Source organism: Dama dama, chromosome 15, assembly GCF_033118175.1.
Source record: "Dama dama isolate Ldn47 chromosome 15, ASM3311817v1, whole genome shotgun sequence".
NCBI classification, from domain to species: domain Eukaryota; kingdom Metazoa; phylum Chordata; class Mammalia; order Artiodactyla; family Cervidae; genus Dama; species Dama dama.
The window spans coordinates 29957547-29972133 of NC_083695.1; the positions used below are offsets into that span (position 1 = coordinate 29957547).

Here is a 14587-nt window from a genome sequence, read left to right on the forward strand (position 1 = left end):
GGCTGCATCATTTTATACTCTCAGCAACAATGTATGGGGGTTAGAATTTCTCCACATCCCTGTCAACACTTGTTGGTGTCTGACTTTTTGATTCTAGCCATCCTTGTGGGTGTGTAGTATCTCACGGTGGTTATGATGTGCATTTCCATAATGACTAATGATGCTGAGCATCTTTTCACGTGCTTAATGGCCGTTTGTATATCTTCCTTGGAGAAATGCTCAGATTCTTTCCCCATTTTTCTTTCTTTTTTTTTTTTTTTTGCTTTATTTTTTGTTTTTAAAATTTACTTATTTATTAATTTATTTATTTGACTGTGCCGGGTCTTATTTGCAGCAAGCAGGATCTCAGTTGTGGCTTATGGGATTGAACCTGGGCCCCCTGCATTGGGAGCATGGCATCTTAGCCACTGGACCACCAGGAAAGTCCCTCTATCCCCATTTTTAAGTTGGGCTGTCTTTTTATTATTGAGCAGTAAGTGTTCTTTATATATGTTAGATATGTCACTCATAAGGAGAGCTGAGGTGGATTTCTTATGTTTTTGTACCCCCACCATCAAGCCCAGCATGCAGTAGATGCTTCATGAAAACGAGGACCTATTGAGGGAGGAAAGGATGGCTTCAGGGTTTAGGGGTTTGTGGGTAGGGCTGCCCCCCCAACACTTGTCGTGAATCAGAGACAATAGCCCAGGATGACCTCTCAGAGGGACTGGTCCCTGCAGGCTATGTTGGATGCATCTTTCGTCCAACTGACTTAACAAAACCATGAGGGAGTATGGAAGACTTGCAAAAACCTAATCCTTGGGTCCACCCATCCCCTCGATTTTTGACTTGAGCAGCTAGGGAAAAGAGTGTCATTTGCTGAGATGGGGAAGGCAAGGGGAGGAACAGGTCTGCTTTAAAGGTTGAGGTGCCCAGCGGAAGCCCAGGGTCTCTATCAGGGAAGCTGTTGGACATTCCTCCGTGGAATTCTGGGAGGGGTCAGGGCTGAGGATGTAATTTGGGAGGTATCTGCAAATACATGGTATGTAAAGCCATGGGATCAGGGGAAGTCTCCAGGGAGCATGTGTGTGGCTGGAGGAGCTGAGAGAGACCAGGACAAAGAAATGATGTCTGGCTCTGAACACGTGAGGTCTCAGGTGACTATGATGAGGGCAGTTTCCTGGAAGCAGTGGTTCTAGAAGCCCCTGTGGGGTGGATAGAGGAGAGGTACAAGGCACAGAAGTGGAGGCAGTGAGAAGTGTGCACAGCTATGCTGTGGAGGGAAAAAGAGACCCTGGCAACAGCTGGGCAGAGCTGGGAGGGAATTTCACAGAGATCAGGTGCATTCATGTGTCAGCAAAATGATCCAGGAGAGAGGGAGGACCTGGATGCTGTAAAGAGGGATGCTAATTGCAGGAGTTAAGTCTTGAGGAGGTGAGATGGGGATGGTCCTGAGTTCAGTGTATGGTGGGAGGAGAGGGAGGGCACGGCTATGGGAGTTCATGCTGCGATGGGAGAGTGTGCTTGATGGTGCCTGTTTTCTCCTTGAAAACAGGAGAGGGTGGGGGTGGGGACAGTGTTAGACGTGCAAGCCCAAGGGAAAGTGAGAACACCAGTGTAACTGGGCAGTGCTGCGGATTCCCCAGTCGGCATCATGTTCACCTGAGAGCTCTGGCCACTGATTTCAAGTGAGACCCATGGGCACCATGTGCATTTCCTCTGTCAGTGTGCAGACATGGAGTGGGTGGAGACTTGGCTTGAATCAGGAGAGAGGCTTCTCTGGGAGAGCAGGATGGAGGGAAGGGTGGGAGAGAGTTATGAGTGTTTGCAGAACTACTATGTATCATGATGGAGAAGTCCAAGGTTATAAGAAGGGAAGTAAGGACTTGGAGGGGAGATTGACAGTGGTGGAATGGTGGGGTCATGTGTTGGAAGTCTTAATGAAGTTTAATGGTAGATGGAGCCAGCATGTTAGAGTTATCGAGGGAGAGAAGGAGATACCCACAGTCAAAGTTTCTGAGGTTGTAGCCAGCAGGAGCCTGGCTGGCAGTGACCGGGGATAGAAGCAGGTGGCTATATTGGGGGAGAACCTGGTGGAAGCCACTTCTGATTCTCATGCCACTCCTAGTTGTGTATGTCACCCCAGCCTTCACTTGCTGGGTTATCTTTTGTCTCCTCCAGTGGTATAGTTTCAGGTTAAATTTGCTGGAAGCCTAGAACCTAAGGCAGCAGAGCTGGCAGTAAAAGCCTCGTGATGGAATTTCCAGAACAAGTTCAAGCCTGAGAACACACTCTCCTTGGGAGGTGGCAGGATGCTTGGGTTGGGGGTGGCCTGCACTGCTTGATTCCCTTCTGGGCAGGCCCCACAGAGACTGGCTTTGGAAGGAGAAGGAAGGGAAGACTGGCCCACTACTCCATCTTGAAATGGGTCCTCCTTCTGGGCATTTGACACAAGTTAGCCAATCTGAGGGTGCAGCAAGGGACCTCAGGATTCCCTTTTCCCAGAGGACCTGCAGCTGTCCTCTCAGAGCCAAGTCATTGGCTCTGCCTGGACCCAAGCTGACCCTTGCTCACTGTCTCTGCACCTGACTCAGCACAGATGGACCCTTGCCCTTGTCCAAGGCATCCCTTGGGGATCTCTTTTTGTGGCCTCCCTGGAGATCTGTCTGTTAGCTCATTGTACCCTCCCCTCCCAGTTTACATGCAAGTATGTGCAATTTTAGAATAAACATGTTATTCTAACATGTACGTACTAATTTCAAAATAATGTGACTTCAATTATGTGCTAAAATATTTGAGACCTCACCCTGATGACAGATAGCTGCTGGTAACCGAGTGAACTCATTTATGACCCGCAGAAGTCACCTACCCAAGCATCACCTGTCTCCTTCAGGTGACCAGGAATTACGCTTTGGACTTGGGTTTTTTCCTGAGGGGAAACCGGACTGGAAAACCACAGTTAACATGACCTGAAGGCCTCTGGATGAAGATTGCAGCAGCAGGTGTCACCTTTGCAACCAAAAAAATGTCACAGCCATATTAGAAAATTCAAACCGGCCCCTCCATTGGCCACGCACCTTTCAGGAAAGGGCCCTCAGAAGCAGCCGTGTTAAAGGGTCCAGACCAGGGCAGAGCGGGGCCAGGCCTGCCCACTGGTGGGTTTCTATTTGGAGAAATTGCCTGAGGGCCTGTACAATGTGTGGCCCAATTGGATAGAATCAGCTATTTGTTGTTGTTGTTTTTATTGCATGAAGTCTTTCCAGTATATATTTCCTGCTTACTGTTTCCAGAAGAATAAATTATGGGTGCAAACAGATACGGCTGACATTTATTTTCCATTCTACCAGGATTTATTTTCTCCCCCTTTCTTGATTTCTTATACAGAAATTTGATTTGATTTTAGTGTCTTAAAATTAGCTACCACTTTTCAGAAGTATAAACATTTTATAAATTGAGAGACAGGAGTAATTTGGAGAGGAGGAGGAGAGCCGGAAAGCTCCTGTTGCCAGTCTGTCTGCCCTGAGTGGTGCCTGGTTTCCTGGCCAGGGCGGTGCTGAAGGGGAGCATGGGCCAAACCTCTCCTGGTGCAGACAGGGAAACCGAGGGTCTTGAGAAGGGACCAGCCCAGGCTGCCTCCTGATCTGGTTGCTGGGCCTGCCTTCCCATCCCTTCTCCAGCAGGAGGGTCTTAGACACTAAGAGAGAGCCCAGACCTGGATTGGAATTGCCTGTCAAGACCTGGGCGTGACGCCCAAAATACATGAAGATGATCACTAAGGAGGTCTGCCTTCAGTGCCAGGCAGTGTAACTGCCTTCAGTTACAAAGAGGTTTGAAGCTTATTTTCCAGGCTGCATGTCAGGGCCTTGGGTCTTCTCCCTAAACAGTTAACTGTGGTGGGAAAATAGGGGTTCGTCTAGCTGTTCCCTGGGGAACTAGGCTAGTTCCAGGAATCCCCGGCTTCCTTGTCTGGTGGAGCAGAGCTGGTGTGTGAGGTGGGAGTCCTTTCAGGGGAGCAGTCACTTGGGCAGTGGGCGGGGTTGGCTCCCTTTAGGGCTGAATGCTGAAGCTTTTGCTCATCCTCACGGCAGTGGTAGAAGGTGGACTGGTTTCCATCGAGTGTTTTTGCCCAGAGGTGGGAAGTGAACAACCTGCTTGCTCTGCAAGGTCAGAATCAGAGGCCCAGGGACTTGCAGATGGGACTATGAGAGGAACGTCTCCTTGCTCCAAATGGGCCCCCAGGTCAGGAGGGAGCCCCGGGATGGCCTGAGGTGATGGAGCCTAGTGGTGAAGAGCCACATGGAGCTGAGCTCTGTTCTAGTGCTGTCCCTGACTCAATGAGTGACTCTGGGCAAGTTATTTAATCGTTCCGTACCTCTGTTTCCTCATCCATGAGATGGGTCTAATATCAGTGCCTACCTCATAGGGTTGTTGTAAAGATGAATTAAGATGTGTAAATGTGAGTGGCAGACACTCTTAGTGTTGTTATTCATTCGATAAGTCGTGTCTGACTCTTTGCGACCCCATGGACCATAGCGCACCAGGCTCCTCTGTCCCTCACTGTCTCCCGGAGTTTGCTCAGATTTGTGTCCGGTAAGTCAGTGATGCTATCTAACTTATTACTAGCGATGGTAATAAGACTTCACAAAGGGCAGAATGCGGGGAAGTGTGTTCAGCTCAGTAAGACAGTAAGAGTGTCCCTGCAGAGAACAGGTTACATCTTGAGAGGAGGAGCTCTCTGTCACTAGAGGCATCCAGGAAAATATCAGAGGTCCCCTGACTAGGATATTGAGGCCTGAGACTGGGGCAGACATTGGTGATCTTGAACGGGGAACATGAGCCGGAAGGGAGTGCCTTGTAGCCCAGCCCATTCTGTGCGCATCTTTCTGTACCCTGCAACCCTCATGGGAGGCCCTGAGGTCTGGTGGCCATGGTGACTCAGTGGGTGGCGAGGCACAGGGCATGCCAGATTCTGAAGAATCGTCTGGGGCAGTGGGGTAACCAAGTTCCAGAATAGGGGAGGCTACGGTGAAGTGACCCAGTGTGTGTGTGTGTGGGGCGGGGGGATCGCTGAATGGAGTCTTCTGCCCCCCTGGTCTAGAGAACTCTTCTCTGCTAGAGGAGAGATATGATGGGCAGAGAGAGAGCAGCTGCAACACTCGGTGAGCCTGGGTTTGTGTGAGTTTGGCCTGGATGAAGCACAGGTCATCTGACTACTGCTTTAAGGGTCTCTTGCTTTGCCTGGTCCATGGGGGTTCAGTGGGGTGGGAGCACTGACCTTGGGGACTAGACGGGCGTACAGAAGGTAGGATGGGATGGATGGGTGGGGGCCTTGGTGGAGAGTCTCTCTTGGCAGCTGAGCTGCAGTGGCTTTTGGTGGAAAGCCCTGGGCCCTGCTGCCCTGTGTACCCTGGAAGACTGGCTTCCTTCAGGGGCTGTGCAGTGGCAGAGGCTCTTCGACTTGGCCATCACTTATGCAGGGCTTCCCTGGTGGCTCAGATGGCAAAGAGTCCACCTGCAGTGCAGGAGACCCGGGTTTGATCTCTGGGTCGGGAAGATCCCTTGGAGAAGGAATGGCTACCCAGTCCAGTATTCTTGCCTGGAGAATTCCATGGACAGAGGAGCTGGGCAGGCTACTGTCCATGGGGTCGCATGGAGTCAGACACGACCGACTGACTAACACACTTTCTGTGCAGGTTTTTGCGTAGCCTCTGCCCATGAGCCTGAATGCCTCCCCAACCCCACACGGCTCTTCCTGCTCCTACATCTGCATCCAGGTCCCTTACCTGCTGTGTCCTTTCCAGCTCATGTGGGTTTCTTTTGCCACCCCATCAGTTTCTCCTTCTTTCACCATAGTAATTACCCTCCCTCTGGCCATGGGGATCGAGCAAGAACTACCAATCCCAGGGTGACCATGTGAGTCAGGCCAGACTGACCACAGGTCTCCTGGGCTGTACCAGATAGGACTATGCAAGGAAAGCCTTCTTATCTCTGGGGTCAGAGAAGAGATGTACCTGTGAGAACATACCTTGTCTGGGGGAGTGAAGCTGATGCAGAGGAGCCATGAGGAGGGTGCAGAGAGAGCCAAGGCATTGGGCCCCTCATTTCGAGCGCCTGTACCTGCCATGGTTTGTCCAGGGACCTACATGCTCCCCTTTGGTCCAAGAGGGTGCAAGCTGAATTTCTGCCCCTTGCAACCATGAGCCTGGTGGGTCCCTGTCCATCAGGGACACCTCCCAGACCACCAAGCCCAGCAGTTTGGCCATCTTCTGCTTCTCTGTGGTCTCCTCCGTCCAGATGATGAACAACTCATAGCCAAAGGCGGGGCCTCATCATCTGTTTTTCACTGCCCTGGGCACGTGGCAGGTACAGAAGTTGAGAGAGCACTTTCAAAGAAAGCACACCTGCTTAATATAGAGTTTGACGTTGACATTTTAATAAGCAGACTGGAGCTTTTGCAGACAGTTGAGTGTCTCTTGATAAAATGGTTACCTTGAGGAGCTCCAGACTTACTCCGGTAATGCTGCTAATTTCCCTAGAACATTTTTTGGCCTCCCGATTGGTGCAGAAGGCAGCTCTCTTGGTTTTGATCCAAAACGGTGTTGGCAGTTTGATGAAGAGACATTGCTGGGAAGGACAGGAGGAAGATGGGCTGCTCTGGGAGGTTCGATGTCGTGTGTGCGGGAAGCCTTGAAGGGAGTTCCCTAAGAAGCAAGCTCAAAACAGGCTGAGGTGGGAAAACTGGTGGAATTTAGTTGCGTAAAGTAATGACTGCTTTGAAAAGAGGCAGCTCCTATTCAAACAGGAAGGCCCAATAGATTTATAAAAATGGTTTCCTTCATTCCCTGTTTTGTGTTCACAGCTGCGTTCCCAGTGTCTGGCACAGGGCTGGTATGTAGTAGGCACTCCATAGGTGTTTGTTGAATGAGTGAAGGAATTCAACAAGTAAGTATTTATTAAGGATTGCCTCCTATTTTCCAGGCACCGTGGTGGGTGTCCCTCACTGCTTTATAGAGCTGACGTGTGCGTGGGGGCGGGAGACTGTATAGCTACACATGTATTCACACACATTTCGTTATATGTTTCATTTACCCCTGTGAATATTGCCTTCTTTGGGACCTAATAACATGTTGGCTGGGCTTGGCCCAGGTTATATTTTTATGTTTTTTTATTTCCAAAGCCAGCACTTGATATTTTTAAGGGACTATTTTGATGCAGGTGAAAAATCAGATTAAAACATCAAGCACACGCTCCTGGGGCACTGTCCTTGCTCGTTTAGTGTCAGCAAACACGAGCTGCGCACACACATGCTTTAAATCTGAAATAACAGCACTCTTTGCTGGAATTGGGGTCCAGTGCTCACCTTAGGGGGGCTTCCCAGGTGGCACTGATGGTAAAGAATCCGCCTGCCAATGCAGGAGACATAAGAGATGCAGGTTCAATCCCTGGGTCGGGAAGATCCCCTGGAAGAGGGCATGGCAACCCACTCCAGCATTCTTGCCTGGAGAATCCCATGGGCAGAGGAGCCTGGCAGGCTATAGTCCATGAGGTTGCAAAGAGTTGGACATGACTGAAGTGACTTAGCATGCATGCACCTTTGTTTAGAGGAAATGTTACATGGAACCCCATGAGTGCACAGCACAGTAAAAGTGGATCTGTTATGGACATGATGGGAGGGAGGGAGGGAAGGAGAGAGTGGGACGAATGGAGAGAGTAGCGTGGAAACATCTACACTACTATATGTAAAATAGATAGCCAGTGGAAATTTGCTCTATGACTCAGAGAACTCAAGCCAGGGCTCTGTGACAACCTAGAGGGGTGAAATGGGGAGGGAGGTGGGCCGGAGGTTCAAGAGGGAGGGGACATGTGTATACCTATGGCTGATTCATGTTGATGTATGGCAGAAACCAGCACAATATTATAAGGCAATTATCCTTCAATTAGAAATCAATCAAAGAAAAAGAAAAGTGGCTCTCCTCTGCTTGTGATGGGCATGCGGGCCTTTGCTTGGCGGCCTAACACCCTCTTCCCACTTCCCTGCTGGCATCTGAGGGCCCCCAAGCCTCTAGAGGAAGAGCCTGCTCTTGTGTGGTCACAGTCATTTGCACACACACGCACACCTGTTCTGCTGTGTGTTCACATCTCTGCTCTCTCCCTCTTCCCCCCTGCTTGCTGCATCCCTGGTTCAGGCCGGCCTCATCCGTACGGACAGCACTGACTACTTCATCGAGCCCTTTGAGCGCGGGCAGCAGGAGACGGAGGCCGGCGGGAGGAAGCACGTGGTGTACCGGCGGGAAGTTGTCAGGCAGCCATGGACAGAGCCCCTCGGGGACCTTCACAATGAAGGTAGGCTGTGGTCAGGGGTGCCAGGTCTACCTCCCTCCACATTGCAGGGATGTTTTCAGGTAACTTCTGGCCTGGGCTTTTCAACTCCTGGCCTCAGTCTTCTCTTTGGTGTAATGGGTCTGGGCCACATAGATCTACTGTACCAGCAGGGAAATTGCCCTCCATTTTAGGGGCTACCACAGCAGGCTGGAGTAGGGGCTAGAAGAGCAACTTGAGCCCCTGAACAGTGGTCCTTGAGTCTCGGAGCGGCTCAGCATTGCTTTGCAAGGCTATTCCTCTGCCAGGACAGAAGGTGGGATGACTGCAGTTAGCTTCTCGCCCTGGAAATCATCTCCACCCCTGGGAACCACAGGAAGGAGGTTCTTAGGGCACTCGTAGGGAGACTGCCTGGGGTCAGGCCACCAGAGTCAGTTCTGTGTCCAAAAGACCATTTAAAAATCCTACCTCCAGGGACTTCCCTCTGGTCCAGCGACTGAGAATCTGCCTGCCAATGCAGGGGTCATGGATTCAATTGTTGGTCTGGGAAGATTGCACTAAGCCCATGTGCCCCAGCTACTAAAGCCTGCACACCCTAGAGGCTGTGCTCTCCAACAAGAGAAGCCACTGCAATGATAAGCCTGTGCACCACATCTAGAGAGTAGCCCCCACTTGCTGCAACTAGATGAAGGTCCATGAGCAGCAACAAAGACCCAGTGCAGCCAAAAATAAGTGAATAAATAATTTAAAAAAAAAACAGCTTAAATGTGAAAAAAAATCCTACCTCCAATATTGTTTATTATGTGACCTTAAGCAAGTTGCTTAACATCTCTGAACCTGTTTTTCTAATCTATAAAGTGGGGTGATCATTGCTAATGCTGAGGTTTTATGTGTTATAATGTTATAAATGTTGTAATGTGTATAGAACTCCCAGCATGGAGCTTGGCGTGTGGTAGGTGTTTGATGAATGGTTGCTCTTGGTAAGGCTTTGTTTCTAAGGTAACTGCTGCCGTGTTGGGGTGAGAGTCTCTGAGAGGGGCCCCTATGTAGCCGGTGAGCGGCACCGGAGCCTGCCCACCAGCCGTACGCAGGACCCATGGTTGAGCCAGTGAAGTGGTGAATGCGTTGTGTGCTGGTCCTAGGCCTGTGCCAACTTCATAGTCCAGCTGAGCTTTGTCTCAAAGCCCCTTTGGCCATGAGGACATGCGTGGATTCCACCCTCATTCCTGGGTGGAATCTAGCCATGAGTGACACGCCCTTCTGCCTGGGTCCTGGCAGAGTTGGGCCCAGCGTGAAGGAATGCCTGGAAACCAGTTGTCCCCACATACAGTGTGTCCTTTGAAGCCTCGGCTGCTCTCCCCATGTTGCTCTTAAGTGATGCCACATGTATGTTATGATGGGGGAGGGCTCTGCAGTTATGTTATGACGGGGGGGTTGGGCGGAGCCTCGGGTGGCTGGGCAGGGTTTCAGGGGCTCGGTGGTGACCCGCACTGTTATTTCCACCACTGCTGGAGGGAATGGAGTCTCCCTTGGGCTCTGTTTTTTCTGAGGCCAGCTCTGAATCTAAAGACCACAAATCCTCCCTTTTGAGAGAGACCTTGGGGAAGTCCTGCTCCAGGGCTGTGAGCCTGGAACCAGCCCCACAGCCAGCCAGCATGCTCAGCGACTGATGAGTGTAATGACATCACGTAATGAAACTGATGACATCAGCGTGATGAGCTCCGGGTGGGGTTCACGCCTTGAACGCTGCTCTGTCTCCCCTTGTCGGGTTGCCTGGCTCTGCCTCCTGTGGGCAGCGTTGTGCCCTGGGCCCATCTGGGTTCTTCCTTAGGAAGACAAGGGTGACAGGGGACTTTCTGGAAAACCTGTGACTCACTCTGTTATTTTAAGGCGAGCAGTGGGTCTGAACCTGGTATGTGAAGTTCTTTTGAGTGTGCCTGTCTCCACTTAACATTCTTGGTTAAGATGAAAGGTTTGACCTCGAAGGCTGTGCCCTGGATGTTCCCATGCTCCTAATGTTGTCCTGTCCTCCCTCAATCCACAGTCCTGCTCTGTAGCCCCCTTCCCACCATCTAGGTCACTGGAACCTGGATGCTTGTGTGCCTGTAGCCAGAATTCTGGCTCTTTGGCTGGAGTTCGGGGCTACCAAATACCAGTACAGTTCATCCCCTCAAGGGCAGGCAGCCAGCCAGCCTGGGGCTTAAGGCTGCTGTTGCTGCCTTTTTTTAATTGGGAGAAAATCCATTTTAATGTATACAATTCAGTTTTTTTTTAAACTATATTCACAGTTTTGTGGGATCACCATTATTGTGAACACCATCACAATTACATCCCACATTAATGGGATCACCATCACCATTATCTAATCCTAGAACATTTCCATCGCTCCTGTAAAAATACCACATACCGATGAATCAGCTGTCACTCCCATTTTCCCCTTCTCAGCTCCCTGGCAACCACTAATCGACCTTCTCTCTCTAGAGCTTTGTCTCTTTTGGGCATCCCCTACAGATGGAATCGTACAGTCTGTGGCCTTTTGTGACTGGCTTTCTGTCACTGAGTAAGTAAGGTCAATCTGCTGGTGCATGTATTAGTACTTCACTCCTTTTCATGGCAGAGTAATATTCCACCCCATAGAGAGACTACATTTTGTCTATCTGTTCATCTGTTGGTGGACATTTGGGTTGTTTTCATTTGGTGGCTATTATGATAATGCTGCTGTGAACATTCATGTACAAATTTTCATGCGAACATGTTTTCCATTGTTTTCAGTATATACGTAAGATGCTGTAAAGATGTAGGTCCTATGGTAATACTGTGTTTAACTTTTGGGGGAACTGCCAAACTGTTTTCCAAAACAGTTGCACCATTTTACATTTTCTTGAGGCTTCTTGGGTGGGCTCATTGAAAGTTTCTGGTGACCTCCTGCCCCCACCCTTCCTGCTTTGAGAATTCCCTATATGTGGCCTGAAAGATGAGAGACACATAGAAGAGGGTGTGAATGGATCATCTCCAAGGTCTGTGGCTGATGTCAGCAGGCCCTCCCCAGTGCCTCTCATGGTTTTTTGAGAGAAAAATCTGGGTGGACCCTGTTAGAGTGTGATAATGGGGAGGGGCAGGCCTGGGTTTACTTTCTGGATGTTTGCCATGAACTTGCTGTGTGACCTGAGATGAGTCAGGTGACCTCTCTGAGCCTGTCTTTGACAGACCTGGTAAAGAGAGCTGTGAGGAGTCGAGTTCCCCTTTTCCTTTGCAGTGCTGAAACCTCGAGGCACTGCTCGTGTGTTGGGAGTGGCTATTATGATTTAACTCACTCCATGGAGAGAGCCTTTGACCTTCCTCCTCCCATCCTGGGAGTCTCTTCCCCTCTCCCCCAGGAATTTGTCTCTGGGCTGCTGCGCTCACTGTTGGGCTCAGATAGCAGGGCCCCCAGGAGCTCTGGTGCAGTGTCATCTGCAAAGAGAGAGGCACTGGCCTGAGGGGCAGTGAGGGCGGACGCTGGCCCAAGCCCTGCTCACCAACCTGTGCATTGCTCAGAGGGCCAGCTGCCCATTTCTGCTCTCTCCTCTAGGCACAGTGGCCGTACATTCCCCAACTCTTAAATCTAGGGCATGGCAGATTCCTTTGCATGGCAGTGCCACTAACCAAAGGGAAAATAGAAACAGCGTGAGCACTGTGATTTCCTTTAGCTCCACACTCAGCCTTCAGTCCCTGGAGTACCCATGTGCATGGAGGCTTAGAAGCAGAACTTGGGCACCCATCGAGTCATCCCTGAGGGTTACCACACTGTGGACGGTAGCTCCTTACCCTCACTCACAATGGGTCCTGCAGTTGCATCTCCCTCTTCTCAGAACCCTCTGGTCCCCATGCTGCAGCAGGTCTCCTGCTCCCCCTCCGACCGGCTCAGGCTCAGGCGTGCCCTCCTCCAGAAGCCTCTCCCAGCTCCCCAATCCTGGTTTGGGTCTTGGTGTGGAAGACTGCCCTAGTCAACCCTCCTGTCTAGTAAGTATGGGGCCCCTTCAGCAGCCACACCTCTGGATATGTGCTGGGATTGTAGTGGTGGCATCTTTACAGCCTCAGCTCCATCTTGCAGGCAGAGGGGTTTTCAAATAACTGTGGATAAATGAAAATTCTTAGAAATCAGTGCACAAGAATCATAGCTTCAGGGCGGGATGGCAGGAAAGTCATTAAGACATTTGCAGCTTTTTTGAGAGACCCTTGCCTCCTATCCTGCTTCCAAAGTTTCCCCTATGCTGTCCTCATGTACTCCTCACTCCACTGCCCCAACAAATGTTGCTCCAGCCCTTATTCGGGCTATGGTGTAAATGACTGATAACTGCTTGAGATGTTACCTTTCTAAATAGCCATATGTCTCAAAGCATGACCTTTTGATTCAGACAGACCTGGACAGGCTACTTTGAACCTTAGCCTGTTTATTTGTATAATGGAGTCAATAATCTGACAGAGTTGTCTTTAACGATTGGATTGGATTCGATTAGGAGTCAGCCAACTGAGGTCCATGAGCTAAATGAGGCCTACCACTTGTTTTTGTAAATAAAGTTTTATTGAAACCCAGAGACACTCATTTGTTTATATATTGTCTGTAGCTGCTTTTATATTTCAGTAGTCAAATTGAAGAGCTGAGATGGACCAGATGAACCACAAACCCTAAAATGTTTACTATCTGATCCTTTACAGAAAAGGTTTGACAGCTCCTAGATTATGTCATACAAGTTAATAAATGCTGGTTAAATAAATAACCTTAGCTAAAAGGTCAAAGCTGTGATGGGGAAATTTGGAGTTGCTGGCAATGATTGAGAGGGATTTGAGGGGCATGGGGGATCCTCCAGGGGTCCCTAAAATGCCCTCCATAGGCCATGGTAATATCACAAAACATTTTTTCCTGTATTATGATGTTTCTACCCACTGCCATCTTTGATTTTTACAGCAAGCATGTCTGGCAGGAGATCAAGGATTATTCCTTCCCATGTCACAGGAGGGGAGGGGAGCGCAGAGAGGTGGAGGGGCTTGGGCTGGGATGTGACAGGGAGATAGAACTGAGCGGGAACTGGAGCCTGGGCCAGTTCTCACCTCTCCGCTCCTCACTGCCTCAGAGATTTGCCACATCCTCACGTCAGGGGGAGGGCTCATGCCCACCCATTACCTGGCCTGGCACAAACCCTCATGCTGTCAGAGGCAGGGGTCGCTCAGCGGGCGGCATCATGGTGACAGTTCCTCACGTGGATTTGAACCTCCGTCTCTTCCCGTCCTGGTTCCAGCTTTTGGCCTGGGCGACCTTCCCAACCTGCTGGGCCTGGTGGGGGACCGGCTGGGAGAAGCAGAGCGGAAGCGGCGACACGCCACGCCGGGCAGCTATAGCATCGAGGTGCTGCTGGTGGTGGACGACTCAGTGGTGCGCTTCCACGGCAAGGAGCACGTGCAGAACTACGTCCTCACCCTCATGAATATCGTGAGTGTGCCCAAGGCCCGGGGCTGGGTGCCGGGGCTGCGGTGGGGGCCACTGGTTTGGTGGCGCTGGTTTTCCGGGTGGGCTCAGGGAAGTCACTGCCTGCTCCCACATCCAGCTGAATGGTTTCCATGTTAAGATGAGCCTGAGCTGGCCTGGTGTCCATCCTGGACCTTGGCCTGGTGTCAGCTGCATGTGACTGTGCTGAGGTACCTACAGGCAAACTGGAGCTTGTGGTCAGTGGTTTCTGGGCTTGAACATATTCAGAGCCTGGGTTAGGTGAGGCCAGGGGTCCCACTTGTCTTAGAGTTGAAGGGATTTCCTTGAGATTCATCATCTGGGGAAAATGCCCAATCCTAGCCTGGAGAGACTGGCCACTGGGCTGTCGATGTGTTAGCAGAGATCCCAGCCCCCCAGTGTGTGGCCCTGGATGTTCACAGAGATCAGGCAGGCAGGGAAAATGAGGGTTCTGGGTAAATTTTGAGACAGGTGAAGCAGAGAGGCCATGCACTGTTCACAGTGAGTGGTTACTTACTGCTCAGTTGTTGCCAGAGGTGCTCATGCAGAGATGCAGGGCTCTTGTCATGGATAGGCCCATTTTTTTGTTTTTTTTAAAGTCAGAAATGCAGATAGTTTTTTTTTTTAACTTTTTATATGGAAAATTTAAATTGTGATATCTAAGTGAAACTCCTAATTTTTAAAATGCTAGAATAAAAATGCTGTGAATGCTGAATAAAACCTATCTACATGTCACATTTGGCCTCTGGGCTACAGATGGGCAGCTCTGACCTAAAGGTGCAGAGATGAGGGAGACCAGAAAGA

The 14587-nt window shown here is 50.3% G+C and overlaps 1 protein-coding gene across 3 annotated transcripts in view; it reads left to right on the top strand.

The window, feature by feature from the left end:
* ADAMTS14 (ADAM metallopeptidase with thrombospondin type 1 motif 14) overlaps positions 1-14587 on the top strand; it is a 114053-nt gene that overhangs the window by 35306 nt on the left and 64160 nt on the right. For all 3 annotated transcript variants that reach the window (XM_061161732.1, XM_061161729.1, XM_061161730.1), the window contains exons 3-4: positions 8166-8322; positions 13578-13768. In XM_061161732.1, coding sequence (XP_061017715.1) covers positions 8166-8322; positions 13578-13768 — 348 coding nt within the window. The remainder of the gene's footprint in view (positions 1-8165; positions 8323-13577; positions 13769-14587) is intronic.